Source organism: Cyprinus carpio, chromosome B14, assembly GCF_018340385.1.
Source record: "Cyprinus carpio isolate SPL01 chromosome B14, ASM1834038v1, whole genome shotgun sequence".
NCBI lineage: Eukaryota > Metazoa > Chordata > Actinopteri > Cypriniformes > Cyprinidae > Cyprinus > Cyprinus carpio.
This window is the reverse complement of record NC_056610.1, coordinates 4039491-4066879: the sequence shown is the minus strand read 5'-3', so window position 1 is coordinate 4066879 and position 27389 is coordinate 4039491. Positions and strand designations below refer to the sequence as shown.

At 38.5% G+C, this 27389-nt stretch overlaps 1 protein-coding gene across 2 annotated transcripts in view; it reads left to right on the top strand.

The window, feature by feature from the left end:
• Positions 1-24234, top strand: part of LOC109067560 (E3 ubiquitin-protein ligase NEURL1B) — a 69600-nt gene extending 45366 nt beyond the window's left edge. For both annotated transcript variants that reach the window (XM_019084483.2, XM_019084484.2), the window contains exons 2-5: positions 3551-4117; positions 11253-11978; positions 14823-14945; positions 23708-24234. In XM_019084483.2, coding sequence (XP_018940028.2) covers positions 3551-4117; positions 11253-11978; positions 14823-14945; positions 23708-23955 — 1664 coding nt within the window. In that variant the 3' untranslated portion in view covers positions 23956-24234. The remainder of the gene's footprint in view (positions 1-3550; positions 4118-11252; positions 11979-14822; positions 14946-23707) is intronic.
• Positions 24235-27389: the final 3155 nt, after the last annotated feature.

Sequence of the window (27389 nt, the reverse complement as noted above, 5' to 3'; positions counted from 1 at the left end):
TACAAAAGAGGCTGGCTGTTTACAGAGCTGTGTCCGAGCACATTAATAGAGAGGTGAAGGGAAGGAAAAGATGTGGTAGAAAAAAGTGTAAAGCAATAGGGATAACCGCACCCTGGATAGGATTGTGAAACAAAACCCATTAAAAAATGTGGGGGAGATTCACAAAGAGTGGACTGCAGCTGGAGTCAGTGCTTCAAGAACCACTACGCACAGATGTATGCAAGACATGGGTTTCAGCTGTCACATTCCTTGTGTCAAGCCACTCTTGAACAACAGACAGTGTCAGAAGCGTCTCAAGACAAAAAGGACTGGACTGCTGCTGAGTGGTCCAAAGTTTTGTTCTCTGATGAAAGTAAATTTTGCATTTCCTTTGGAAATCAGGGTCCCAGAGTCTGGAGGAAGAGAGGAGAGGCACACAGTCCATGTTGCTTGAGGTCCAGTGTAAAGTTTCCACAGTCAGTGATGGTTTGGGGTGCCATGTCATCTGCTGGTGTTGGTCTACTGTGTTTTCTGAGGTCCAAGGTCAACACAGCCATATACCAGGAAGTTTTAGAGCACTTCATACTTCCTGCTGCTGACCATCTTTATGGAGATGCAGATTTAATTTTCCAACAGGACTTGGCACCTGCACACAGTGCCAAAGCTACCAGTACCTGGTTTAAGGACCATGGTATCCCTGTTCTTAATTGGCCAGCAAACTCAAATGACCTTAACCCCATAGAAAATCGATGGGGTATTGTGAAGAGGAAGATGCGATAGGCTAGACCCAACAATGCAGAAGAGCTGAAGGCCACTATCAGAGCAACCTGGGCTCTCATAACACCTGGGCAGTGCCACAGACTGATTGACTCCATGCCACGCCACATTGCTGCAGTAATTCAGGCAAAAGGATCCCCAACTAAGTATTGAGTGCTGTACATGCTCATACTTTTCATGTTCATACTTTTCAGTTGGCCAAGATTTCTAAAAATCCTTTCTTTGTTTTGGTCTTAAGTAATATTCTAATTTTCTGAGATACTGAATTTGGGATTTTCCTTAGTTGTCAGTTATAATCATCAAAATTAAAAGAAATAAACATTTGGAATATATCAGTCTGTGTGTAATGAATGAATATAATATACAAGTTTCACTTTTTGAATGGAATTAGTGAAATCAACTTTTTGATGATATTCTAATTATATGACCAGCACCTGTATGTATCACAAAACCTGCTTCATATGTAGGGCTTTCCTGATGCATCAAACTTGCCCTGTAGCTCACCTGATACAGCATTACACTTGTGATGCAGAGCTTGAAACAGTAGTAGTCATTTTGAGCACAAAATGGCAAGTTTACTTGAGTTTTTTTTTTTTTTGTCTTATGTTTGATTTTGTTAACAGGTTAGGTTTAGTATAGGGTTCAGTGTAGGTAGTACATTATTTTCAAACATAAGCATTAACCTTTAAGTGTCATTTGCTGGACGTTTAATTTACATGATAAATATAGCAACCAACATAATGTTGTCAGATTCACATTCATCTGTTTCGGATAAAACTGAATATATGCTTTTAGGGCCTCTCACAGATATTTCACTTTGAAAGTGTTATGAAATGTGCAAGAAAAAAAAATAATACTATAATTTTGAGGAAATGTAGGTAGAGGCATGTTTTTCCACTGAATGGGGAATAGGGATTGGCAATGTGGGATTTATTAATTTGGGGTATTATTTATGCAATTCAAATCATTATGAAGGTGTTTCACTCCTTTCATTTAAAAATAATCTATATCTCTGTCTTCAAATCTTTTGTCAATTCCAGTGTATGGCAGAAGGCTTGTGATATACAGTTTGTTTGTAACACTTATAGTATAGACAGAGCTATAGACTCATGTGTGTGTGTGTGTGTGTGATAGGAGATAGGAGTCAAGGGAATGGACAGTGGCATTGTCATTAGCCACAGCTCGGATTGGATAGTGTAGGCCTATATTTGGAAGCCACGAAAACCACGCTTTGCTTCACATGTGGCGTATATGGCTCTTATCTCTCCTAAGCCTATACACAAATCAGCAGAGAGCTCTTTTAATCACAGCCTGTGAGAAGGTGACTGTTGTATTTTATGACTCTGCCTTAGATCTGTTGATGAAAAACACTTCAAACCTGCCATTTTAGCCCATCCACAAACTGCAGTTTAATGCAGTTTATCGCAATGGAATGTAAAGTGGAAGGTGAGACTAAATGGAAAATAGTTATATACTTCTATATTTTTATCTGTATTCTGTCACACCCACAAAGTTGTTTATTTTCTGTATGTTGTGTATTTTTGCGACATCTTTTGTTAAATGCAGTGCTTATATTTTACTGAAAGACAATGAAAATCATAATCATAATGACAGTGTGCTGCATACATCCTCAATTTTCATGAAGAATTCCATTCCAATTCTAACTGTGACACACCCTCACGAAATACAGCAACTGATGCTACAAATGTTTCACTGGTTTGTTATATGGAAGTATTATGTCTTAAATGCATTTAGATATAATGCTTAACTTGGTAATTGTGGCATGGTACATTTCACTGTTTGTACATAGATTAGAGTTAATCAGTGCTTAAACAGTTAATAAAGTTAAATGCTTCTTCTGTACAACTACTACAATGAAATATATGTATGTAATGCATGTATGTGTGTGTAATATATATACACATACATACATACATACATACATACATATATATAGTATGCATAAAGGAAATATAAGGATATGCATAATTATCATGAAAATATATTGTTACCGTGCAAAAAAAACCTTTATGCTTCTAAAATGATCTTCATGTAAAACATAACTTCCTGTTCGTCTGATTTTAGTCTGAAATATAGGCTGCCCCAAACATTTATTTGAAAGAGTCATCAAATGTCATTATTGGGCACTGATTTAACTTAGATTAAGTATTTGATTTGCACTTTTAAAGTGCTATGTAAGACACATCCAGTTTTTGTTCTACTTTGATTCAAAAGTATGTGCAGTCATCATTATACACCTTAGTGCTGCTGTTTATATGCCATTGTTTCCTGGAATGGTGCCCTTGAGAGACGCCTATAGTGAAAACCAGTGCACTTATACATTTCACTACATGGACTTAACAACTATAGAATAAAGGTTATACAATGGGATCCAAAACTTTCATACCACTAATACAAATGATCTTATTTATTATAACATTGTCTTTTCAAACTATCATTTTGGTAATTTGACTGTAAAAGTTTAATTTAAAAAAAGGAATTAGAATTATGGAGTTTCTAAGTGATTTTTCAGAATCTGAAACTGAAACCATTTATTCTTAGGTTTAAAAAAAATCTTGCATTTTCAGTATAGTCTTTTAAAGTATTTATTTTTCTTTTTGAATTGTAAAATAGTATTTTATATATTTATTATTATTATCTATTTTATGTACTAGGTGTCTGATAAGAAATACATTTATACATCTATTTATATGCCATTTGTGTGTATTACATTACATGTATGTTGTGGCTTTTTAAATGTGTCTAATGTGCTCTAATGCTTTCATTCAAACAGACACCAGCCTGCAGCATCGCCAAGTGGCCAGTCGGCAGTACTGCACTGTTTCCAACAGTGGAGTGGAGCGTCGCACCTCTGCCCCTCCAATCAGTATTGGGTCTCCTCGTTTTCACCCTCACGCCAAAGGCAAAAATATCCGACTGGATGCACAACTGCGCCGGGCCACTCGGAAGAGCAGTTTCTGCAATGGCATCACCTTCAGCCAGCGTCCTTTGCGTTTGTATGAGAAGGTGCGGTTGTGCCTCTCAGGTGTCCACACAGGCTGGAGCGGAGCTCTACGTTTTGGTTTCACCAGCTTAGACCCTAGTGAGCTTGCCATAGGTGACATCCCCAAATATGCTTGCCCAGACCTAGTGACGCGGCCAGGATATTGGGCCAAAGCCCTGCCTGAGAGGCTGGCAATGCGGGACAATGTTGTGGCCTTCTGGGCTGACCGACACGGCCGGGTCTTCTACAGCATCAATGATGGCGAGCCCATCCTCTTCCACTGCGGTCTAAGTGTCGGCTGCCCAGTCTGGGCCATCATAGACATCTATGGAATCACTCAAGAAGTTACTTTACTGGGTAGGTGTTCAGATAATCTAACTCACTTCTGAAAATTCAGACATTCATCAATAATGTTGCTGAAAACATCGGCTGGTATGGTATTTTAGCTCTCAGTGGCAGGGGCGTGTCTACGTGGTGGCCAGGGGTGGCACCGGCCCCCCCTGAAATTTGGCTGGCCACCCCAGGTGCCCCCTCCCACCAGATGTCTTGAGATAGGCTTGTTTTTAGTAAATTTCTAACTGCATCTGGCAGTGGCGGATCCTGGTTTGTGCAGCTGCCTAGGGCGCTTTCTTCTCCTCTTTATACTTAATTTTTGGCGGCTTCTATAGCATGATATACAACAAATATCGAGTGTGCATAATGTTATGTGATCCATGTAATGCGCGGGGAAGAATCTCTCCACTCGCAAGCGGATTTCCTTCACTCACACAAAACTGGATGTGTGCTTTTAAATATACATTGTTCTTTTATGAATGGTCTCTGCTCTTGCTCAAATAATATGTGTGGGCCGAACGTTGTCTTCGCATCACTGAAGACTAGAAAAGTTTTTTTTTCTAATTCAGGTGAGGAGTAAGCTTAGCTATCTCACTAAATGGAAACAAGCTGACTATAGTCAGCCTTCTCTAGTTATTTATTTTATTAATAGCCTACTAATTTTAGTTAAGTGCTTAAATTATAAATAGCCTATGTATTTATTCATTTATTTTATTTAGTGCATTTGTATTTTTTTGTTTTTGTATGTAGTTTTGCAATAAAAGCGTATCAACCAGGTTCCAGAAATAATCACTGAGGGTGCTTCTGAAATTAGTGAGGGTGCTCTAGTCTTAAGGCACATTTTCAGATATTTTGTCCCATCTATTGCTATGGTTATCACTATGTAAATCACTGCTACTTCGAGAGTGAATCCCGCATAAATATGCAGAATTCATTCCCGAAACTTTGCAACGTGTGTGTCCGAAAAACAATGTTCTACATTTTAAATGAGAGTGCAAAGAGTGCTCATAACCACTAAAAAGCTGTCACTCCTTGTTTAGTGAGTGTATACACGATGTATTATAACCTACATAATGCCGCAAACCAACACCCACAAGCTCTGAAATGTGCCAGTCAAATGAGCCTCAACAGCCTTAGAATTAGAGGACTAAATACAAACCACATGTTCAGTATACTGGACATCAGTGTCTGTTCTTAGTTACAAAAAAAAATGTATCCGTGCTAGAAGTACATTTTATGCATATAAATACTGATGAGATCACAGATTTTATAACTAAACACTAACACTGAACATCCTAAATCTGAGAATGGGAGTCAGTAAACTGAACCAGCTTCTTGTTCTATCTTTCTTTTGCGCTCCATTTCTCCATTGCTGAATGACTTTGTTTGTTGGCAGAAAGATTTTTTGATCTGTGATGGGAAATCATTTATTTAATTAAATGTTACGTTTGTCTATGAACCATACTAAACCATCTTGACCATTGGTTCTTAATTTTTCTCAAGTGACAGACCATCTTAACATTAGAAGAAAATCATGGCCCACCATGCACCCCAAGTCTGGGGGAAATGACACGATACCTTAAAAAAAAAAATCACCCAAAGCATTAAAATTATATTTAGTTTATGCCCTATAACCTAAAACATCCAGTCCATAATTCTGATAGTTTCATTGTAAAAATTTGATTATATTTGGTAAATGAACTATAATGACACTTCCTATTAAGTTGGAGCATACACTTAATGTTAACACAGTCAGAACATTCATTGTTATTAATAGATTATTCAGTCAAATGATCTGGTATTTGGTGTTTTGTCTATAATAATTCTAATGGAATCAGTTTATTTGTTTTTGTTTTTTCAGTCAACCTGCAAACCACATAATGGACCACCAATGATTTGCACTACAGTTTGAGAATCATTGATTGATTTTTGGCTTGCCATTTGAACATTAGCCTAATTTTCAAATGATTTTATGCTCAAATCAATTTTGCAGTGGTTGTTCACAAACTTTTAAATATGACCCATACTGCAGCTTGATAAAAAGAAAAAAAGAAGTGTAAAAGAAGTGCATACTAAAAATAAGAATCTCAAATTAATATTTATTTTTGCTTAAACTTTGAATTTAAATGTTTATGCTAAAATATTCTTTGAATCTCACTATAAATCGTTGTCACCTTTATTTATATAGCGCTTTAAACAAAACATATTGTGTCAACATTAATTAGGAAAACAGTGTGTCAATAATACAAAATGGCAGTTACAGGCAGTTCATCAATGAATTCAGTGATGTCATCATGCAGCTCAGTTCAGTTTAAATAGTATCTGTGCAATCATTTGCAATCAAGTCAACGACATCGCTGTAAATGAAGTGTCCCCAACTAAGCAAGCCAGAGGTGACAGCGGCAAGGAAATAAAACTCCTTGGGAGAAACCAGGCTCAGTCGGGGGGCCAGTTCACCTCTGGCTAGACGAAACCAGCAGTTCAATTCCAGGCTGCAGCAAAGTCAGATTGTGCAGAGGACTAAACTGGTTCCTGTGGTCTTGTCCCGGTGGTAGTCTGAGACAAGGTCTTTACAGGGGATCTGTATCTGGGGCTCATCTAGTTGTCCTGGTCTCCGCTGACATTCAGGACTGTAGAGGTCCTTTCTAGGTGCTGATCCACCATCTGGGCTGGATACGTACTGGATCTGGGTGACTGCAGTGACCATCTGACCTGGATACAGACTGGATCTGGTGGCTACGGTGACCTCGGAATAAGAGAGAAACAGACTAATATTAGCGTAGATGCCATTCTTCTAACAATGTAACAAGTACATCGGGTGTTATGTGAAGTGTTCTAGTGAAGGACTATAATGTAACAAGAGCTTGTTCAAATACTGAGGTGCTAAACCATTCAGGGCTTTATAACTAATAAGCAAGATTTTAAAATCTGTACGATGTTTAATAGGGAGCCAGTGCAGTGTTGACAGAACCAGGCTAATATGATCATACTTCCTGGTTCTAGTAAGAATACTAGCTGCTGCATTTTGGACTAGCTGGAGTTTGTTTATTAAGTGTGCAGAACAACCACCCAATATAGCATTAGAATAATCTAACCTTGAGTCATAAACGCATGGATTTACATTTCTGCATTTGACATTGAGAGCATAGGTCGTAATTTAGATATATTTTTTGAGATGGAAAAATGCAGTTTTACAAATGCTAGAAACGTGGCTTTCTAAGGAAAGATTGCTATCAAATAGCACACCTAGGTTCCTAACAGATGACGAAGAATTGACAGAGCAGCCGTCAAGTCTTAGGCAGTGTTCTAGGTTATTACATGCAGAGCTTTTAGGTCCTATAATTAACACCTCTGTTTTTTCAGAATTTATCAGTAAGAAATTACTCATCATCCAGTTTTTTATATCGACTATGCATTCAGTTTTTCAAATTGGTATATTTCACCGGGCCGCGAAGAAATGTAGAGCTGAGTATCATCAGCATAACAGTGAAAGCTAACACCGTGTTTCCTGATGATATCTCCCAAGGGTAACATGAAAAGCGTGAAGAGTAACGGCCCTAGTACTGAGCCTTGTGTTACTCCATCCTGCACTTGTGATCGATATGATACCTCTTCATTCACTGCTACGAATTGATGGCGGTCATATAAGTATGATTTAAACCATGCTAATGCACTTCCATTAATGCCAACAAAGTTTTCTAGTTTATGCAAAAGAATGTTGTGGTCAGTAGTGTCGAGTGCAGTGCTAAGATCCAATGGCACTAATAGAGAGATACAACCACGATCAGATGATAAGAGCAGGTCATTTGTAACTCTAAGGAGAGCAGTCTCAGTACTATGATACATTCTAAATCCTGAGTGGAAATCCTCACAAATACCATTTTTCTCTAAGAAGGAATATAATTGTGAGGATACTACCTTTTCTAGTATCTTGGACAGAAAAGGGAGATTCAAGATTGGTCGGTAATTAACTAGTTCTTTGGGGTCAAGTTGTGTTTTTTTGATGAGAGGCTTAATAACAGCCAGTTTAAAGGTTTTGGAGACATATCCTATTGACAATGACGAAATAATAATAGTCAGAAGAGGATCTATGACTTCTGGAGAAGCACCTCTTTTAGGAGCCTAGATGGAATAGGGTCTAACATACATGTTGTTGGTTAAGATGATTTAACAAGTTTATACAATTCTTCTTCTCCTATAGTAGAGAATGAGTGGAACTGTTCCTCAGGGGATCTATAGTGCACTGTCTGATGCGATACTGTAACTGATGGCTGCATGGTTACAGTACATGGTTAAATTGAAGCAACACCTCCCCCTTTACCTTTTGGATGTGGCTCATGTTTATAACAGTAATCTTGGGGTGTAGACTCATTTAAAATAATGTAATCATCAGGTTTTAGCCAGGTTTCTGTCAAACAGAGCACATCAAGGTTATTATCAGTGATCATATCATTTACAAAAAGTGCTTTAATAGAAAGGGACCTGATATTCAATAAGCCAAGCTTTATAATTTGTTTATCCGTATTGCATCTGTTTTTTATTTGTTGAACCTCAATTAAATTGTTACTCTTAAATTGGTTTGGACGTTTTTTTTGTATTTTCTAGTTCGGGGAACAGACACAGACTCTATAGTGTGATATCTAGGTGAAAGAGTCTCTATGTGCTGAGAATTAACTGACTTCTGTGATGTGAGGCGGCTAGCAGATGGTCGGTTTAACCAGTCTGTCTGCTTCCTGACCTGGGCCCCAGTTAGTCAAGTACAAACTCTAAGACTATGTGCCATATTTCTAGAGAGAAGAGTGGCACCACCCCAGGAGGGATGAAGACCATCTCTTTTTTCTACAAGTCAGGTCTGCCCCAAAAGCTTGTCCAATTGTCTATGAAACCTATGTTATTCTGCGGGCACCACTTAGACATCCAGCCATTGAGTGACGACAGGCTGTATCTCATCACCACGGTAAGCAGGGAGGGGACCAGAGCATATTACAGTGTCTGACATCGTGCTTGCAAGTTCACACACCTCTTTAATGTTATTTTTAGTGATCTCCAACTGGCGAAGTCAAACATCATTAGTGCCGGCGTGAATAACAATCTTACTGTATTTACGTTTAGCATTAGCCAGCACTTTTAAATTTGCCAAGATGTCATGCGCCCTGGCTCCTGGTAAACATTGGACTATGGTGGCTGGTGTCTCTATTTTCACGTTCCGTACAATTGAATCGCCAATAACTAGAGCACTTTGATCAGGTTTCTCAGTGGGTGCGTCACTGAGTGGGGAAAAACCCATTTAATGTTTTGATTGGAACAGAAGAGCGGTATTTTGACCCCCGAATACGCTGCCTCACAATCACCCAGTCGCCTTGCTGCAGAGGCGCTGTTACCGGAACCAAACAATGTACAGGACTCCCTGAGCTAGTCACATCCAAAGCCGTATCTAGAAACCTTACATTCTTACTGTCCTGAATTAAAGTTTGGATGCATGTCTCTAATTCTAAAATCTTCTCTGTCAGCCTAACTAATTCCCAGCATTTATCACATGTGAATCCCTCGTCACCAACAGAGAAAGATAAACTATACATGTGGCAAGGGATGCAAATAACAATAGCAGGAGAAGCCAATACTCACCGTGATTGATGAATCATTCTTACCAGAGTTGTTTGATGAACTTGTGAAAAAAAAAAAAACAGAGCAAAAGAGAAGAGAGGAGAAAAGAAAACCGCAATAGGCACGAATGGAAACACTAATGACAAGCTAACGAATGCTAACGCGCTGCAGGTGCGCTGCACTCGCGGATTTAGAATAAAAGCGACAATCAAATTAATCAGATTAGATTGATAGATAATATCAGAAATATGGTCGGAATTAAGTTATATTTTATCACTTTAAATAAGAGAGAGTGATAGTAAGATTCTACAAGAAAACAAAGCTACACGGAGCAACGATCACAAACCAGCACCACGGCAAGCAGGAATTTTGTCTAAATCAACAAATATATTTTTATATACTATTCTTCTGTGTAATACCGTATGTCAAATATATGGGTAAATCAAGTGCCCAATTTCATTGAATGTCATTACATTGATGTACAAATCACATGAATTCCTGTTGACATTCAAATCTGGTCACACATTTGCTTATGTATTACATGAATGTGGGCCAGATGAGACTGCACTGCTTAAAACAAAGAACAGCCTATAGAACAGTTGTTCATTTTCAAGAGTCACAAAGGGGCTATGTTGAGTTCAGAATGTCTGTGAATGCAGTATTATTTGATCTGAGCTTCATATATGTTGATACATTTTAACTCATGTGAATACAGAGTATGTAACCATCCGACTGAATATGATGTATTCAGATCATGTGTGATATAAGAAATATCTTTTTTTTTTTTATCTAAACATCTGCTACTTCTGTAGAATAGATAGTCAGAAGGCAGAAATAATTATTTACATTGGTTGGATCCGAAAGTTGAAAAATGCTATTCGGAGGCAGGAAGGCAGTAAGTCATGTCAGAATTTAATGATTATGTGACATTCTGTCTGCTGAGATACCTTGATTTGATAAATTTTTGAAGGCAGCTCAGATGTATTCTTCGTCCTTTGCTGCCTGATATCCCACAATCCTGTGCATTCAATTCCATGAAAGTTGAGCTAAAAAATTAAAATAGTGTCAAAAAGTTGTGGCTGGTATTCAGTTTGTGTAAATGTAAGTTTTTAAACTTTTTTTTATTTTAACTTTTGTTGTCCTTTCTAGTGAGAAATTAGTATTGTAGTAATTACGTATTAGCATTAGGCTTAGGTTTTGTTGTAAATCTTTCAGTCTTTATTCTGCTTCTGAAGTCTAATCAGAACACTAGCTTAGCGCTTTACATATAATGTTTCCTCTAAAAGTAAAGGTGGTCATTTGTCCTACTGGGAGCTATTCATTCATCATACATTTGTCACACCATGGTCAATATCTGAGGAGTAAATGCTTTTGCTGAAGGCAAAACGAAACATGGCAGCTTCACAAACAAATAAAGAGTTCATTACAGCTCCTGTTAGGGGCAAATTGCAGATCCAGAGGTCGAAAAAAGTAAAAAAGGCATCGTAATTAGAGCAGAAAAAATTAAAGTGGTTATTATTTATAATGACTCACTGGTCTTCCTTTCCTCTCACAGAGAGCACATTTGCTGAGAGCGTGGGCACAAGCTGTCTGAGTAGTGCTCGACTTAGTGCCTGTCTTCCCCAGAGCAACCACGACTCTGCCAACTACAGCAACAACCAGCTAGAGAGCAACCAGGCAGCGGCAGCAAAATTTGCTACGCTACAGCTCAGCAACTACAACCAGCTCATCCCCTGCTGCTCCACCTCCTCTACACCCTCTTCATCCACCTCCTTCAATGTACAAAGGGCTGCCCGCGGGCTCCCCATGCCCCTTGACGCTGACTTGCATTTTCACCCAGTGCGAGGCCCTGACGTGGTTCTATCGAATGATCGCACTGTTGCATGTACACACTTCCTGGACAGCAGCAGGACGTTGATGTTCAGCGACAGGCCGGTCCGGGTGGGCGAGACGCTGTATGTGGAGGTGGGCCATCTGGGCTTGCCTTACTTTGGGGCTCTTCTCTTTGGTATGACCTCCTGTGATCCAGGTACCCTCAATGCTGGAGAGCTGCCAGCTGACCCAGAGGTGCTTCTGGACCGCAAGGAGTATTGGGTGGTCTACAGGGGTTTTCCTGTACCAGCAGCAGGCGATGTGCTCAGCTTTACCTTTCTGGCCAATGGGGAGGTGCATCATGGGGTCAACGGAGGGACACGCGGTCGTCTCCTGTGTGTCGACTCCTCTCAGGTTCTGTGGGCCTTCTTCACACTGCATGGAGCCGTGAACCGGCTCAGAATACTAGGTAGGATTTAATAAAATGTGATGATAAACGATGATATGTGAATTGAACAAATTGTTATTGCATGATGTGTATAGATGTTTTTTACACTACCAATTAAAGTTTGGAAACATCCATTCATTTTTGTTAACTTCATCATCAAAATTATGAATGAACACAAATAGAAGCATGAAAATTATATAGTAACCTAAATCATTCAAACAAATTGCTTTTATGTTTAAGCTGCTTCAGCAAGACAAAGAAGCTAGATTTCAGCTTTGCGCACACTGTACACGATATCCTGAAAAAACTAATTCAGTGTCCAAACGTTTGACTGGTGCTATCTGATCATTTTAAATTACTGTTAGGAAGGTCATTTACATATTACATTTAATTGGTTGTTTTCCTATTTTTAGTGGAACTTTAAAATGACCTTGGGTTACACTTTATTTTAAGGTGTCCTTGTTACAGTGTAATTATACATTTAAGTACTGATTAATATAAATTAACTACATGAACTAACTATATGGTGAGGGTTACGGATAGACCAATTATAGGTTTGTAAACATTCAGGATGCGCACGCATCATGGTTTCAGAAAACCCGGGAGAGATAGCCTTTAGAGATAGAGAATTACACAGATACGGTACAACATAGTTAGGTTTAAAAAGATAACAGATTATATACAGTACAGACCAAAAGTTTGGAAACATTACTATTTTTAATGTTTTTGAAAGAAGTTTCTTCTGCTCATCAAGCCTGCATTTATTTGATCAAAAATACTGAAAAAAAATGTAATATTGTGATATATTATTACAATTTAAAATAATTGTTTTTAAATTTATTATACTTATTATATCATTTATTTCTGTGATGCAAAGCTGAATTTTTAGGATCATTATCACATGATCCTTTAGAAATCATTCTAATATGATGATTCATTATCCAAGTTGGAAACAGTTCTGCTGCTTAATATTGTTTCAGAACATGTGATACTTTTTTAGGATACTTTGATGAATAAAAAGTAAAAAAAAGAAAAAAGAAGCTATGTTTTTAAAATATAAATATGTTGTAATAACAATATACACTACTGGTCAGTAATTTGGGGTCAGGAATTTTTTTTTCTTTCTTTTTTTTTAAATAAAATCAATACTTCTATTCAGCAATGATGTGTTAAATTGATAAAAAGTGATAGTAAAGAAAATATATTATTAGAATATATATTATTAGAATTTTTTTTTTATTTTGAATAAATGCAGTTCTTTTTAATCTTTTATTCATCAAATATATTAGACAGCAGAACTGTTTCCAACACTCATAATAAATCAGAATATTAGAATGATTTCTAAATGATCATGTGATAGACTGGATGTTACATGTGACACTGAAGGCTGGAGTAATGATGCTGAAAAATTCAGCTTTGCGTCACAGGAATAATTTTTTTTTTTTTTAAGTATATTCAAATAGAAAACTATTATTTTAAGTTGTAATAATATTTCACAATATTACTGTTTTTTTCTGTATTTTTGATCAAATAAATGCAGGCTTGATGAGCAGAACAAACTTCTTTCAAAAACATTAAAAATAGTAATGTTTACAAACTTTTGGTCTGTACTGTAGATAAGATATAATTTTCAAAATGTTCTCCGCATATTACAAGAGCTTTTCACGCAGCGATAAGCACTGTTATTCAATGAAATTAACGTAAGATAGTGGGATAGTATTACAGATGCGAAACAGGGATGACGTTTTTTTTGTGGGCAGAGCCTATCTGGTGGCAGAAAATTACGATTTTCAAGTGGGAGTCTATGGAACCATGGAATAAAAGAATAAAAAAAAAAGGTAAATTATATTTTATATTTCAAAATTCTGACTTCATATCTCACAATTCTAATAAGGAAAAACAACTCGTCATTCCCCTTTTCCCCCCTTCCCCTGGCTTTTTCCACCTCAGAATTGACACACTATTTTTGAGTTAAGTCGAGTTATAAAGTCAATTAGAATATAAACTTGCATTTGCGAAAAAAAACAAAAAACTCAGAATCGTGAGAATAAATAAATGTTAAGTAAAAATGGTAATAGGAAGGTTTAAATAATATTTCATGCTGTAATCATAGCAGTTTTCATCCATAATATGCCCATTTAAACGTCTGCATTTAGCTTCAAATGGCGTCTTTGACTACAGTATAAAAATTATTTGCATTCCGATCTTGACATCAAAAGGCACAAAAAATATATTTTTTCTCTTATTCCATGGATTTTACCCATTTTGCTCCACTTGTTCCCAGTGTTTTTCTCCAACCACTATGCACACAATGAGGCTTTTTATTACCATGTGTTCCAAAATAATTCCCCTTGAATCCGATTATGATTCAGAGCAGCATGGCCCATTGAAAAATATAGTAAAACAGGTTTTACTGTTCTAATTATTTTAATTCAAATGATTATATCAGATAAACTCCTAGCATAACATGTGTGAAAATTAAAACCTAAACCATTGGACAGCTGCAAAGATTTGCACGTCTTAATATCTCTGTATCAAAAACAGAATATGGCCAACATTTATTTAAGTCACAAGGCCATGCTATGTTGTGAGTATAGGGAGTGGCAAAAAAAAAAAAAAAAAACAACATGATCATGTCATAGCTGATGTTATATTGTGCTTTTTAGCACAACAGGAATGCTGTTTTGACCAATCAGCATTCAGGATCCAAATTGATAAAATGCAGCATAGCGTATGTATAATGTAGTTTATCTACACATTTTTTTATATTTTGTCGAAAATCATTGTCAGCTGAAGGTGACTGTCAGTAATTGTTGTAATAAAGGCACATGTCCATTTTGGTAAATGATGTTCTTTTTGTCAATGGAACTGTTCAGGCTAGCCCTCCCACCTCCCCATCAGTGTCTCAGGTTTCAACGCCTGATGACAGTGACTCTGATCTGGCTTTCACTGTCAACAGATCCTCATCAGCATCTGAATCCTCTCTAGGTGAGTCTCAACAAGCTCATTCATCAGCTTACATTCATTTCTGAACTACTGGAAAAAACAAAATGCTTATGCTTATACAGGGGCGCAGATGGGTTTTTTAAACGGGGGGGGGGGTTGGGGGCAAGTTGTCCAGCAGTCAGATTTTTTTTAGTCCAGAAAAATCACCAGCTCAGTCATAGACGATAGTACAGGTGCATCTCAAAAAATTAGAATATCATAGAAAAGGTTTTTATTTTTTGTAATTAAATTCAAAAATCAAACTTTCTTATATTCTAGATTCATTGCACACAAACTGAAATATTTCAAGAATTTTTTTTTTGTTTTAATTCTGATGGTTACGACTTACAGCTTAGGAAAATTAAAAATTCAGTATCTCAAAAAATTTGAATATTCCATTTTGAGCTTGATTAGTTTGATTAAAGCCAGAGTCAAGACATCAAGAGTCACCACACTCGGACGTCTTCAGGAAAAGGGCTACAGCGGTCACATTCCTAGAACCAAGCCCCTCCTGAACCATAAAAAATGTCAGAAGCATTTCACCTGGGGTAAGGAGAAAAAGAACTGGACTGTTGCTCAGTGGTCCACAGTCCTCTTTTCAGATGAAAGTAAGTTTTTCATTTAATTTGGAAATCAAGGTCTGGAGTCTGGAGGAAGACTGGAGAGGCACAGAATCCAAAGTCCAGTGTGAAGTTTCTGGAGTCAGAGATGATTTGTATGCCATTTCATCTGCTGGTGTTGGTTCATTGTGTTTTATCAAGTCCAAAGTCAGTGCAGCCATCTACCAGGAGATGATTTCATTTTGCAGCAGGACTTTAGCACCTGCCCACAGTGCCAAAACCACTTCCAAGTGGTTTGCTGACCATGATATTACTGTGCTTGATTGGCCAGCCAACTCAGCTGACCTGAACCTCGCAGAGAATCTATGGGGTATTGTGAAGAGGAAGATAAGTAACATCTGTCAAACAATACAGATGAGCTGAAGGCCACTATCAAAGAAACCTGGGCTTCAATAACGCCTCAGCAGTGCCACAGGCTTATCGCCTCCATGCCACGCCGCATTGAACCCCCAACCAAGTATTGAGTGCATAATTAAACCTACTTTGGAGATCTTGAACATTTCTGTTTTGTAAATCTTTTTTTGATTGGTCTTTGAGAAAATATTCAAATTTTTTGAGGTACTAAATTTTTAATTTTACTAAGCTGTAAGTCATAACCATCAGAATTAAAACTAAAAACTCTTAAAATATTTCAGTTTGTGTGCAATGAATCTAGAATATAAGAAAGGTTGCTTTTTTGAATTAAATTACAAAAAATAAAGAACTTTTCCATGACATTCAAATTTTTTGAGATGCACCTGTATATGATCACTATAGTTACCACTATAGGCACAATTGAGGCAGCTACCAGCTCCTCATAGGACCCCGTGGTCAGGAGTCATAGCACATACGCACACAGAGAACGTAAACGTCGGTGGCATCACCATCGTCATGTGTGTTTATTGACAACAGAACAGTGTGTAGTGAGAATGTGGGTAAAGTAATGGTTAGATTATTATTGTGCTTCAGCCTGCCCAGACCTGAATCTTTAGCACCAAAACAAACACATTAGCCTAAATAAGCCGACTAAATACACAATTACTGTAACTGTGAAAGGTTATGTAAGCTGGCTAAGTTACTTTTAAAACTTACCTTACAAAAACCAACCATAGCCTATGGTTTTACTATTGAAATGATTGATTATTTAATTAATAAATATATTTATTATATAAAAAAGCAAACAAAAAATGGTTACTGTAATCATTGACAAATTAACCATGGATTTACTACTCTAACCATAGTTTAACCATGGTATTTGTACAACTGTGGTTATACAAATGGTAATCAATACACCAAAAAAAACCTTGGTTAATTTTCATTTTGTTGGGGTAATTTTGTTTGCGTTGAGTATTTGCAGCTCATTTCTGTATTTCTTTGTGTTGTGAGTATTTGCAGCTTGTTTTTGTATTTCGTCATGTTGCGAGTATTTGCAGCAAGTGTGCTGTCAAACTGATGAAAATGTTTTTTTTTAATTTGCTGGTGCTTTTTCTATTTGAATGTGTTTTGTGAAGTTGCAGCATGTTGAGCTCTCTCGGCCACCGTGCCTCGCCCCTATATTGAAATCTTCGCCCCACACGTACAAACGCAATCATGGCAACGACGATCACTGAAACAAGTGAAGATGACACACAAGCATATTCAAACAAAAGCCAACATGGATAAGTTGTGTGAAACAAAGCAAAATCAACATTACTCAGCTATCAAAAAGAAACAAAGCAACCTCTGCATCCGATTCGAGCCCTTCCCAAACCTTGAGTTTCTCTCCACCGTTGGAAAGCTGCTCCGATATTTACTCCTACCTCTTGCCTGATTGTAAACCCTTATTTTTAATGTTTTGTTTGATATTTTCCTCTTTTTTTCCGCCATCTCTCTCAATCTGTAGTCTCTCAAAATTAGTCCAATATGCTAATTTAGATAAAATTATCCATTTAGCATCTGCTAAATGACTAAATGTAAATGTAATGTAATATGCGTCCTGTGCACTCAAATTGAGCGCTCTCTTTTCGCTATCAGGACAAGACACGCCCCCTTACTGCTGATTGGGTACTAGTGTGTTTTGGGACTCGATCAGACACTGTGGTCAAAAGCGTGTTTCAAAAATCGCTTAGTACACGTTTAAGGAGCGGCGGGCCATGTCGCCACTACTTAGACTAATGTAAATAGCGGAAACTCTGATTAATACTCTGTTTACCAATAGTGCCTTTCACTGAGACCGTAAGGGGGACACGCCTGTGCTTATATCATGAAATGATTAATTTACTGTAAGTCAGTCTAAAATTTTTTAATTCACCCTGTTTCTAATCTAAACGCATGTTACTGATCTCATTAGCCGTGTTTCCACTGTCGGGCCAAAATTGGGCTTGCTAGTGCTTTTTATTATATCATTTTTATTAACAAGAACGAGTTACCTGTATATAACAAACATTATACATGATATAAACAATTGTACACTAGAGGGTCTGTATACTAATACAGATGTATATAAAAATATTAAAGTGTTTACAAACTTTCACCATTTTAATTGCCTTTTGCTTCATAGAAAATCGTAAAGTATCAATATAATGCTCCATTTCCTTCCTAAAAGAAAAAAAAAACAAGTTTTTTTTACAGGGGAACTTATATTTGTGAATATGAAATTTTGCGTGTAAAAAAAAAATAAAATATAGATTTATCATGTAAATGTGACTGTGCTTTTCTCTACTATTCTCCAAGATACCAAATAACACATATTTCCAAAACAAAACAAAATGACAGTCAATATTTTGTACAATAAATCACAGACATTTTGCCAAAAAAAAAAAATCACAAAAGGGCATTGCCAAAACAAATGTACCACTGACACAAAAGTAGAAACTAAAATCAGTATCAGATTTAAATTTTACCAAATAATATTTGGTTGGGTAAATCCTGTGTATAATTCTAAATGATACTTCCTTTACCTTGTTTGTAATTAAATATTGATTAGGTATTTACCAAACCTTTTTCCAAACAATATTGTCTGTCAGGCGATTCCAATATGAATAAACATAATGCAAAAACATAATGTCTCATTGAAATAAAGCTCTTACAACACTGTTGTGTGAACTTATTATATTAGGCAGAGACCACTGTTTATTCTTGGCTGATGTTTAAATAACATACAAACTTCAGGAGAAATAGCCCCCAAAACTTTGGCATAGTCCCCTGGTGTTACAGGAATCATATAATGTGCCAAAAACTCACCATAAGTAAAAAGAAAACTATTTAAATTAAATAACTGATATGATATTTAAATTAAATAACTGAAATGAAACCATTATGAAACCAGAGCTTCAGAAAAAAGCAATTTGTTTATAGAATATGTCCTTGTTGTTCCATATATAGTATCTGAGGTGAAAAATTGTGCTTGTGGATTACAGACAATGACAAAAAGGCCTGATGGTGAAATTCAGCTAGTTTTTTATCAATATTATAATTACAGCTAAGAAAAAAATGTATACCACCAAATTTTGAGAGAATATGGGAGGGAATAAAACACCAAATGGAATTAGGTTCCCTTTCAAGGGAACTTCGAACTGCGTCCTCTAGGGGTCGCTATGGGGAACACCTCGTCGTGACCCGTGTCTGAAGCATACAAATGAAAAAACACCAACGAGTTGGCCGGCGACAGCCTCTGACGTCACTACCGGTGCGACTATAAAACAGGCACCGGGAAACACGTCATTCTCTTCTTCGTCTTCACTGACTGTTTTGTTTGAAGCGTGCATCTGAAAGAACCGGTAAGAGCGCTCTTTCTCTGTCTATCATGGCGACTACTAGCAAGCGTTTAGACATTTTGTTCATCCGTGTCGGCGTTATTTGACACCCGATGACACACACGATCTTTACGTGATTTGTTTGGGTAAAGAGCACGCACGCGATGTCTTTGAGGAGGCAATCTGCATGCATTGCGAGCATTTTTTCAAGGAAAAAGCTCCGCTCTCGTTCGTCTCTCTTTCCAAAAAAAAAAAGAGGCAGCCATCTGCTTCCCGCGGTTCAGGACCCGCCGCTGTTGAGGCACGGAGGAGAATGAGCTCGTGAGAATTTCAGGTGGATCTGTATGAATGGTTTAAAGAGGGACTTTCCCTTTCGCGCTCAAAATGGCGGCGGACGAGGAGAGAGCCTCGGGAGGATGATGTTATATCTTTAACACTTTCTGATACTGAGGTTAGTGCTCTGCTGGGTTTTTACCCAGGAAAAGCAGGAGATATTTGAGGATGGTGAAGAAGCTGAGGCTGAGCCTTCTCAATTCTCCTGCCCTGCGTATGTAGAGCTGTTGGAGTTTATGGATCGCGCCTCGATGAGCGTTATCTTTCCGACCATAGCCCTCCAGCTCAGGTGAGCCTTCCATTTATGCCTGATCTCCATACAGAGATCGAAAGGAAATGAAAGAGGCCGTTTTCTTCTCGCATCCATCGGTTTCAGCATAAGAGTTTTGCCGACATCGAGGCCGATGCGCGAAAACGGCTATGAGAGGATGCCCCCTGCAGAAAGAGCTTTCATTCTGCGGGGGAGACATCCTCTCTTAATCTCCCTCCTTGCCATCTAAGCCCCTTCAAGCAATGCATATTACTTAAATGGCAAGGCATACGCAGCAGCAGGTCAGGCTGTGGCTTTATTACAAAATAAATGCTTCAAGCATATCAGACTGATCTGCTAAGAGACCTGGATAGAGGCGAAGGCCTTTTTCCTGATCAGGTAGCCGAGCTGCGCCGCACCACAGGCCTCTCTCCGGGCTACCAAGCAGGCCGCCTCTGCCAAGCGCAGGACTATGGCGGCCATGGTGGGGGCGGAGAGACATCTGTGGATGAACCTGGCAGACATCGGGAAGAAAGAAAAGGCTTTCTTCTCGATGCTCAGGTTTCGCCTTCTGGACTTTTCGGTATTTCCGTTGAGACGGTGATCGAGAAGTTCGGGGAGACGAAGGCGCACTCCGCTGCTTTCAGATCCTTCGTTCCACGAAGGTCCAGGTCTGAGCCAGAACAACATAGGGGTCCTGGCCTGTCTCGATCTGAGGATCAAAGACGGGCACAGAAGGCTAGTGTCGCGACTCACGCTCCTCCCCCACCTGCGGGCAGGGTTAAGAGGAATTGTGAGTCACAAGGGGGTAAGCAGAACCTAAGGGATGTGATCCAGACGAGGCAGCGTTCTCGTCTGAGTCAGAGTGATACTGAGGTATCTATTCGTTCCCTTTAGGGATTTTTAACTTCTGCTTTTATCCTCCCCTTCCTAATTCCCCTGTAACCACCAGCTCTCCACCTGATCGAGGTTAGGTGGAAACCTCTAACGCATAACAGTCTCCTGTGCTGGACCTATAATGTTTTTGGCTGGTTCTATGTTCATAGCAACCACCTTACTGATGGTCCATACTAAAAGGAGGCGCCCCTTGAGCGGGGCTCCAGCGCAGGAGGGTGGGAGTATAAAAATAACCCTTTCTGTATATACTTATGTGTAAATTGCTGGTGGTTATGTGTCTACTAATAAACTCTGTGAGTTTCCTTTGCAGTGCTCAGTTACAGTGTTTACTAAACACTCGTCAGCACCAGCCATCCGGCTTCATGTTCCGGTATTAGGCGGCTGAGATCACAGGTTTCTGCGGGAGCCTCCTTGATCATCAGGCCTGGCACAGCACTGCAGGGAATTTCATGGATGTCCGGCCAGGTCACCCTGAGGGGTCTCCTGGCCGCTTAGGTGCTGTCGCATCCAGCGGGAAGTGAAGGTGGCAGTTACAGAAGTCTTCTTGTATATGCTGCCTCAGGTGATGCTCCCCTCGCTAGAGGTTTATAAAATTCGAGCTTGCCTCTCCCGTGCGGTTCAGCGCCTCTGCGATGCTTAGGAACCTTTAGGTACACACGCTAAGCTCTGTGTACTTTCTGAAAACCACATGGTGGTCAGTGTGCACGTGAACACTTTGCGCACTTTCTAAAAAATCAACGTATTGGTAAGTGTGCACGCAAGACTCTGCGCACTTTCTGAAATCCTGTATGGTAAGGGTTACGCGCTCCGCCTCGTTCCCTTTCTTGAGATGATTAGACCTTGGTTCCTTGGGTTCCATTCAGCCAGTGTGTATTTGTTTATACACTTCAAGCATCGCTTCCCTCAACATGAGGGGCTATTCGGGCGATTTTCGTGGTAGTTTAGCAGCGCTCCCCTTTTCCAAGAAGGGTCGCATATGAGCGTGCTACTCTGGATTCAGGAGTTCTCCTCTCATATGAGACTGAGTTCACTGTTTTTCCCAGAGCGCTCCAGCATTATTTCCACGGATCGAGTTGATGACTCTCAAACATACTTTTTTGAGATGCACCATTCCATCTATGAGCTGCTCTATCAGAGTGCCACGAGAGCCCTTCCTTAGAACAGTATTTGAAAATCCATGATATGGTAAGTGTGCACGTGAAGTCTTTGCACACTTTCTGAAATCCACACTGTGGTAAGTTCGCACGCTAGTACTCTGCGTTCTTTATAAAATCCTATATGGTGAGGGCTTCGCGCGGTTGCTTCATGCCCTTTCTTGAGCTGATAAAAGCCCCGTTCATCTTGGGCGCCACTCCACCCATGTATCCTCGGATACCTATCTAAACAGGGTGTTGCTACTGGAGATCTGTTGAGACAGCTCCTTCAGCAAGCTTTTGCGGAAGCAAGCTGTAGCCCCTGTGTGACAGGCTAGACTTAGTATAAAATGCTAGGTTCCTAGCTGTATCCCTTTAAAAGGAATCTTTTTCCTGATTCCAAGCCTTTAGCTCTACCACCGGGCCGAGGCCCTAACAATTAAGTTGGGTATGTAGCTTAGGCCTTTGGCCGTAAGGGGTATTGTCACAGACAGCCGTCTAAACGTCCCGGGGGCAACTCCCATTGAAATGGTAGAGTTGGTACTTAGTGTTCGCCATGATTTTGGCCTGCACTCCCCTCAGCATGGCGGAGTGGGTATACTGTTCCCCATAGCGACCCCTAGAGGACGCAGTTCGAAGTTCCCTTGAAAGGGAACGTCTCAGGTTACGAATGTAACCATGGTTCCCTGAGTAGGGAACGAGACACTGCGTCCTCTAGCTCCCTGCCATGCTTCGGACGCAAGCTTCAGACGAAGAAGTGAATGACGTGTTTCCCGGTGCCTGTTTTATAGTCGCACCGGTAGTGACGTCAGAGGCTGTCGCCGGCCAACTCGTTGGTGTTTTTTCATTTGTATGCTTCAGACACGGGTCACGACGAGGTGTTCCCCATAGCGAACCCTAGAGGACGCAGTGTCTCGTTCCCTACTCAGGGAACCATGGTTACATTCGTAACCTGAGACGATTTCTAACCATTTGTTTAAGCCAGTTAACCTTACATGTATTATTTAATTTAGCAAAGTCTAAAACATTTAGGCCACCATTTTCATATGAATTCATAATAACTGTCTTCTTTATGTCATTTTTCCAAATAAAGTCAATCAGTATTTTGTCAATTTCTTCTCAATTTTTTCTCAATTGCCACAGATATCTGATTCTCATTTTGAATAAAGAGTGTAGTGTCATCAACTAATTGTGTATTTTTTATCTCTTTATCAACAATAATAATACCTCACATTGGGCTTGATTTAAAATAAGAGGAAAGAAGCTGACTTACTAATAAAAAGAGGTGTGGAGATATTGGGCACCTCTGCCTAATTTCTTTAGAAATATAAAAGGGAAGTACCATTAAATAACTTTATAGAGCAGTTGCCATTTTTGCAAAGGGTTTTAATTGCTGTAAAAATAATTACCAAAATCAAAATTCATTAGAGTATCGAGGATGAATTGATGTTCTACAGAATCAAATGCTTTGCAAAAGTCTAAAAATAACATAAAACCATTATCATTAATCAGATCTGAATAGTCCAAAATGTCCAAAAGTAATTGTATATTATTTATGTGCCGATTTTTCATTTAAGGGTTTCATAACATGTTTCGCAAGCAAATTTTGATTACAACTCAAGACATCACAGAATCACATTCCGTAAAGTGTTATAAATGGTGTTTGTTAAAGCACTACTATAACTATTGTTCCTACAGGGTTATGGTGGCATCACATATAGTTATAACATTCAGAAGAACTATCTTGTACTCTATATGAATTTGCCCCCCCCCCCTACTGAAGCAGTTTTATCATTCCGTTTCATGTGTTATCTTTCAGTGACAGCTCCCAGCTCTCCTCTCAGTCCACCGGTCTCACCATCTCTTTCTGCATCTGACGCAGTCCTGGGCAGCAAGAGCAGTGAGTGCACAGTGTGCTTTGATCTGGAGGTGGACACTGTCATCTATACGTGTGGACACATGTGTTTGTGTAATGACTGTGGACTGAGGCTCAAGAGACAGATCAACGCTTGTTGTCCAATCTGTCGGAGACCTATAAAGGACGTCATAAAAACCTACAGACCATGAAGGGACTAAAACATTTTCTATCAAATGATTCAGTAAAAACCTTGGTAGCTGTGGTTTAATATCTGGACTAAACTTGTATTTAAGACTGTGTATGTAGCTTTGATTTATGTAGCATTAAGCTCTTGTCCATATTTCTCTCACCTCATACACCAACGGTCAAAAGTTTGGGATCAGTAAGACTTGTAATGTTTTTTTAAAGAAGTCTCTTATGCTCATCAAGGCTGCATTTATTTGATCGAAAATACAGAAATAAATAGTAATCTTGCAAAATGTTATTACAATATAAGCTAATGGTTTCCATTTTAAAATTCTTTAAAATATAATTTATTTCTGTGATGTAAAGCTGAATTTCCACCAGCCATTACTCCAGTATAAAGTGTCACATGATCCTTAAAGGGTTAGTTCACACAAAAATGAAAATTAGCCAGTCGGAGTTATATAAAAAATTGTCTTTGATCTTTCAAGCTGTTTAATGGCATTCATTGGGTGTTGCAGTGCTTCAGTCCAAAAGAAATTAAATAAAAAGTGCCAATCCATAAAAAAAGTGTCTCACACGGCTCTGAGGGGTAAACAAAGGCCTCTTGTAATGAATTGATGCGTTTTGTAGGAAAAATAGCCATATTTATGATGTAATAATCACTTTAATCTAGCTTGTGCTCACTGTTGTACACAGAAGCAGTTCTGGGCGGATGACGTATGAGGTCGGCTTTTTATCGGTAGTGTATATGACCTTGGACCACAAAACCAGTCATAAGAGAAATTTTTCGAAATTGAGATTAATACATCCTCTGAAAGCTGAATAAATAAGCTTTCCATTAAATGGTTTGTTAGAATAGGACAATATTTGGTCGAGATAGAACAATTTGAAAATCTGGAATCTGAGGGTACAAAAAAATCTAAATATTGAGAAAATTGCCTTTAAAGCTGTCTAAATGAACTCCTTAGCAATGCATATTACTAATCAAAAATTAAGTTTGGAAATATATTTACGGTAGGAAATTTACAAAATGTCTTCATGGAACATGATCTGTACAAAACTGGTTTTGTAGTCTAGGGTCACATTTGTTAAATGCAGATAATCTGAAGCTGGAGATGATTTATGGTTTGAGAATTAATCTCAGTTTTGATCAGATATTTCTAGTGCCTTTAACATTGTTTATTCCTTAAGCAGCATCTAATGAATTAGACAATCATATCTGAGATGTATTGTGTAAGTATGAATTAAGAAAGCATTCAGAGGGACCTCAGATGCGAAGGAAATAATGTTTTATTCTGTTTATAAGTGAATAATACACAGGGCTACAAACATGATTTTATAGGTTATTTTAAAGGAGTAAAAAGCTATTGTTTGGGATTGTAACGTGAAGAAAGATTTGCATTATGACAACTGAAGGGTTTGGAGATTTCTTGCACTTATAACTAGAGGTAAACTCAGCACTATAAACACATCTGTCCATCTGACTGAAGTGAATTCAGATGTGGATCTTGAAGACTGCATTTTAAGTAAAAATATTTTGTTTATATAATAGAGTGATGTGGTATTGTATTGTATTTCATGTTTCTTTTTCTGAAGATTTTTGTATGTTTTTGCTTTGAAATTTATGACTTGGAGAATGACATTTTCTTCATACCTTGATATTTTGTCCAATTAGCAGTATAAAATTAAACCATAAACAATAGATTTATTCTTTATCAGTAATAATTTTTCTTTCTGGACTATAAATGAAACAAAGGCTAAAAAAACTGTTGCATACTATTGCAAAATCACTGTAGAAATTGCCATCAATCCCATTTAAATTGAATTGGCAGTGGTTATAATGGGAGAAATTATGAACTATTTACTTAAATTAAAGTACTCATTTAATGGACCACATGCCAAATGTAACATGTTAAACAGCCACAGTTCTGAAGGTTGTGCACCAATATATTTGTTAATATAAATAATGGAGTTTTGATTTTCTTTTGCATTTCCTACAATGGGAAACTGGCAATTCCCTACAAAGGGAATTGGAGGGCCATTATCCTGCTGAGTTGATCACTAACCCTGACCAAAAACACTCTAACAAGATAATTATTTGAGTTATTACTTGCAAATTACAGACGAAGTCTGCAGGACATTGACCTTCCAGCATTGGAGTTGAAGAGCCTAATCCAGATCTCTTAGATATTAAACACATTTAGATGAATTATTTAGAATTTATTCTGACCATTTGCATAATCATTGTTGCCATTGTTACACTTCGAGAAATTAAAATATTCACATAGTATATACATAGATCAGTCACATCATACAATTTAACTTGCATGCAGTTTCATAAGTTTCCATCTGTTGCTTGAAATTGGTAACCGTAGTCAGGTAGGTAAAGCTTGAAAAACATTTGGCTTGTTGAGAAAGTGAATATTAACTGAAAGTCTCAGTAATATTTTTGTTTTGACATAAATTGAAAAAATAAATTACATTTTTAATTGCAAATTCGAAAAGTCTTGAGTGAGCTTATTAGGTATTTTATATAGAAGTCTACAATCTCTGACATTCGCATATGTCAGGACTTTCTTTCATTCTGATTCGTAAGCCATGATGGATATAGACCACTTATCCACTACTTTTTTTCCAGAAACACCCTTTGACTTTTAGTAACCACAGAGAGTCAGGACTCAGTTCATCTGCTCATTTTTGCTATATAGTGAATGGCACTAATAACAACAGTTCCTTTTCAGTCTGTTACGTTCAATGTTAAGTCAGAACAGACTGACGAATGGAGCCTCGATTGAAAGCCATGGTAAAAAAAAAAATGGTATGCTTGATACCTCGGTCTGTGGAATTTGCATTGCGAGCTCTGTTCCGCTGTGTGGGTATATAAGAAGCAGTGCAAGCAACTTGCATTCAAGCTTGCACTTCGGAGCTGAGCACATCTATCTGCTTGTGTCACCAGAGTGTTTTGCAGCAATGAGTCTTCAGTGGTGTTGGTGTGACAGTGAGATTCAGCGGGTCGTTGAAAAGTTTCCTGCTACTTCTCTCCAGCTCCTGCGTTTCCCTGAGCGCTTCAGCGCCTCTGAAAGAACTTATTTTCTCTAAAAGAGTACACAGGTTGTGTTTGCGTATTTTTAAAGATGTCATGCCGCCCGTGCGTTTCTGGGTGCGGTCGATATATGGTTCCTCGTGATGGCCACGATCGCTGTGTCATGTGTCTGGGCTTTCAGCACGCTGAGGCTGCATTTGTGGATGGTTCATGTTCTCATTGTGGGGACATGACCATCTTGGTGTTAAGATCGATACTTGATTACCTTAAACAGTATAGAGTCCCCTCTGCCACACCCCAATCTAGTTCCTCTTCCTGTAAGAGGGCTACTTTGGCTGGTGGCCAGGGTGACCTGAGGGTTACGGTGTGGGCTACCCCGACGAGACAGCCTCTTCGTGCCACACCACCCTCACA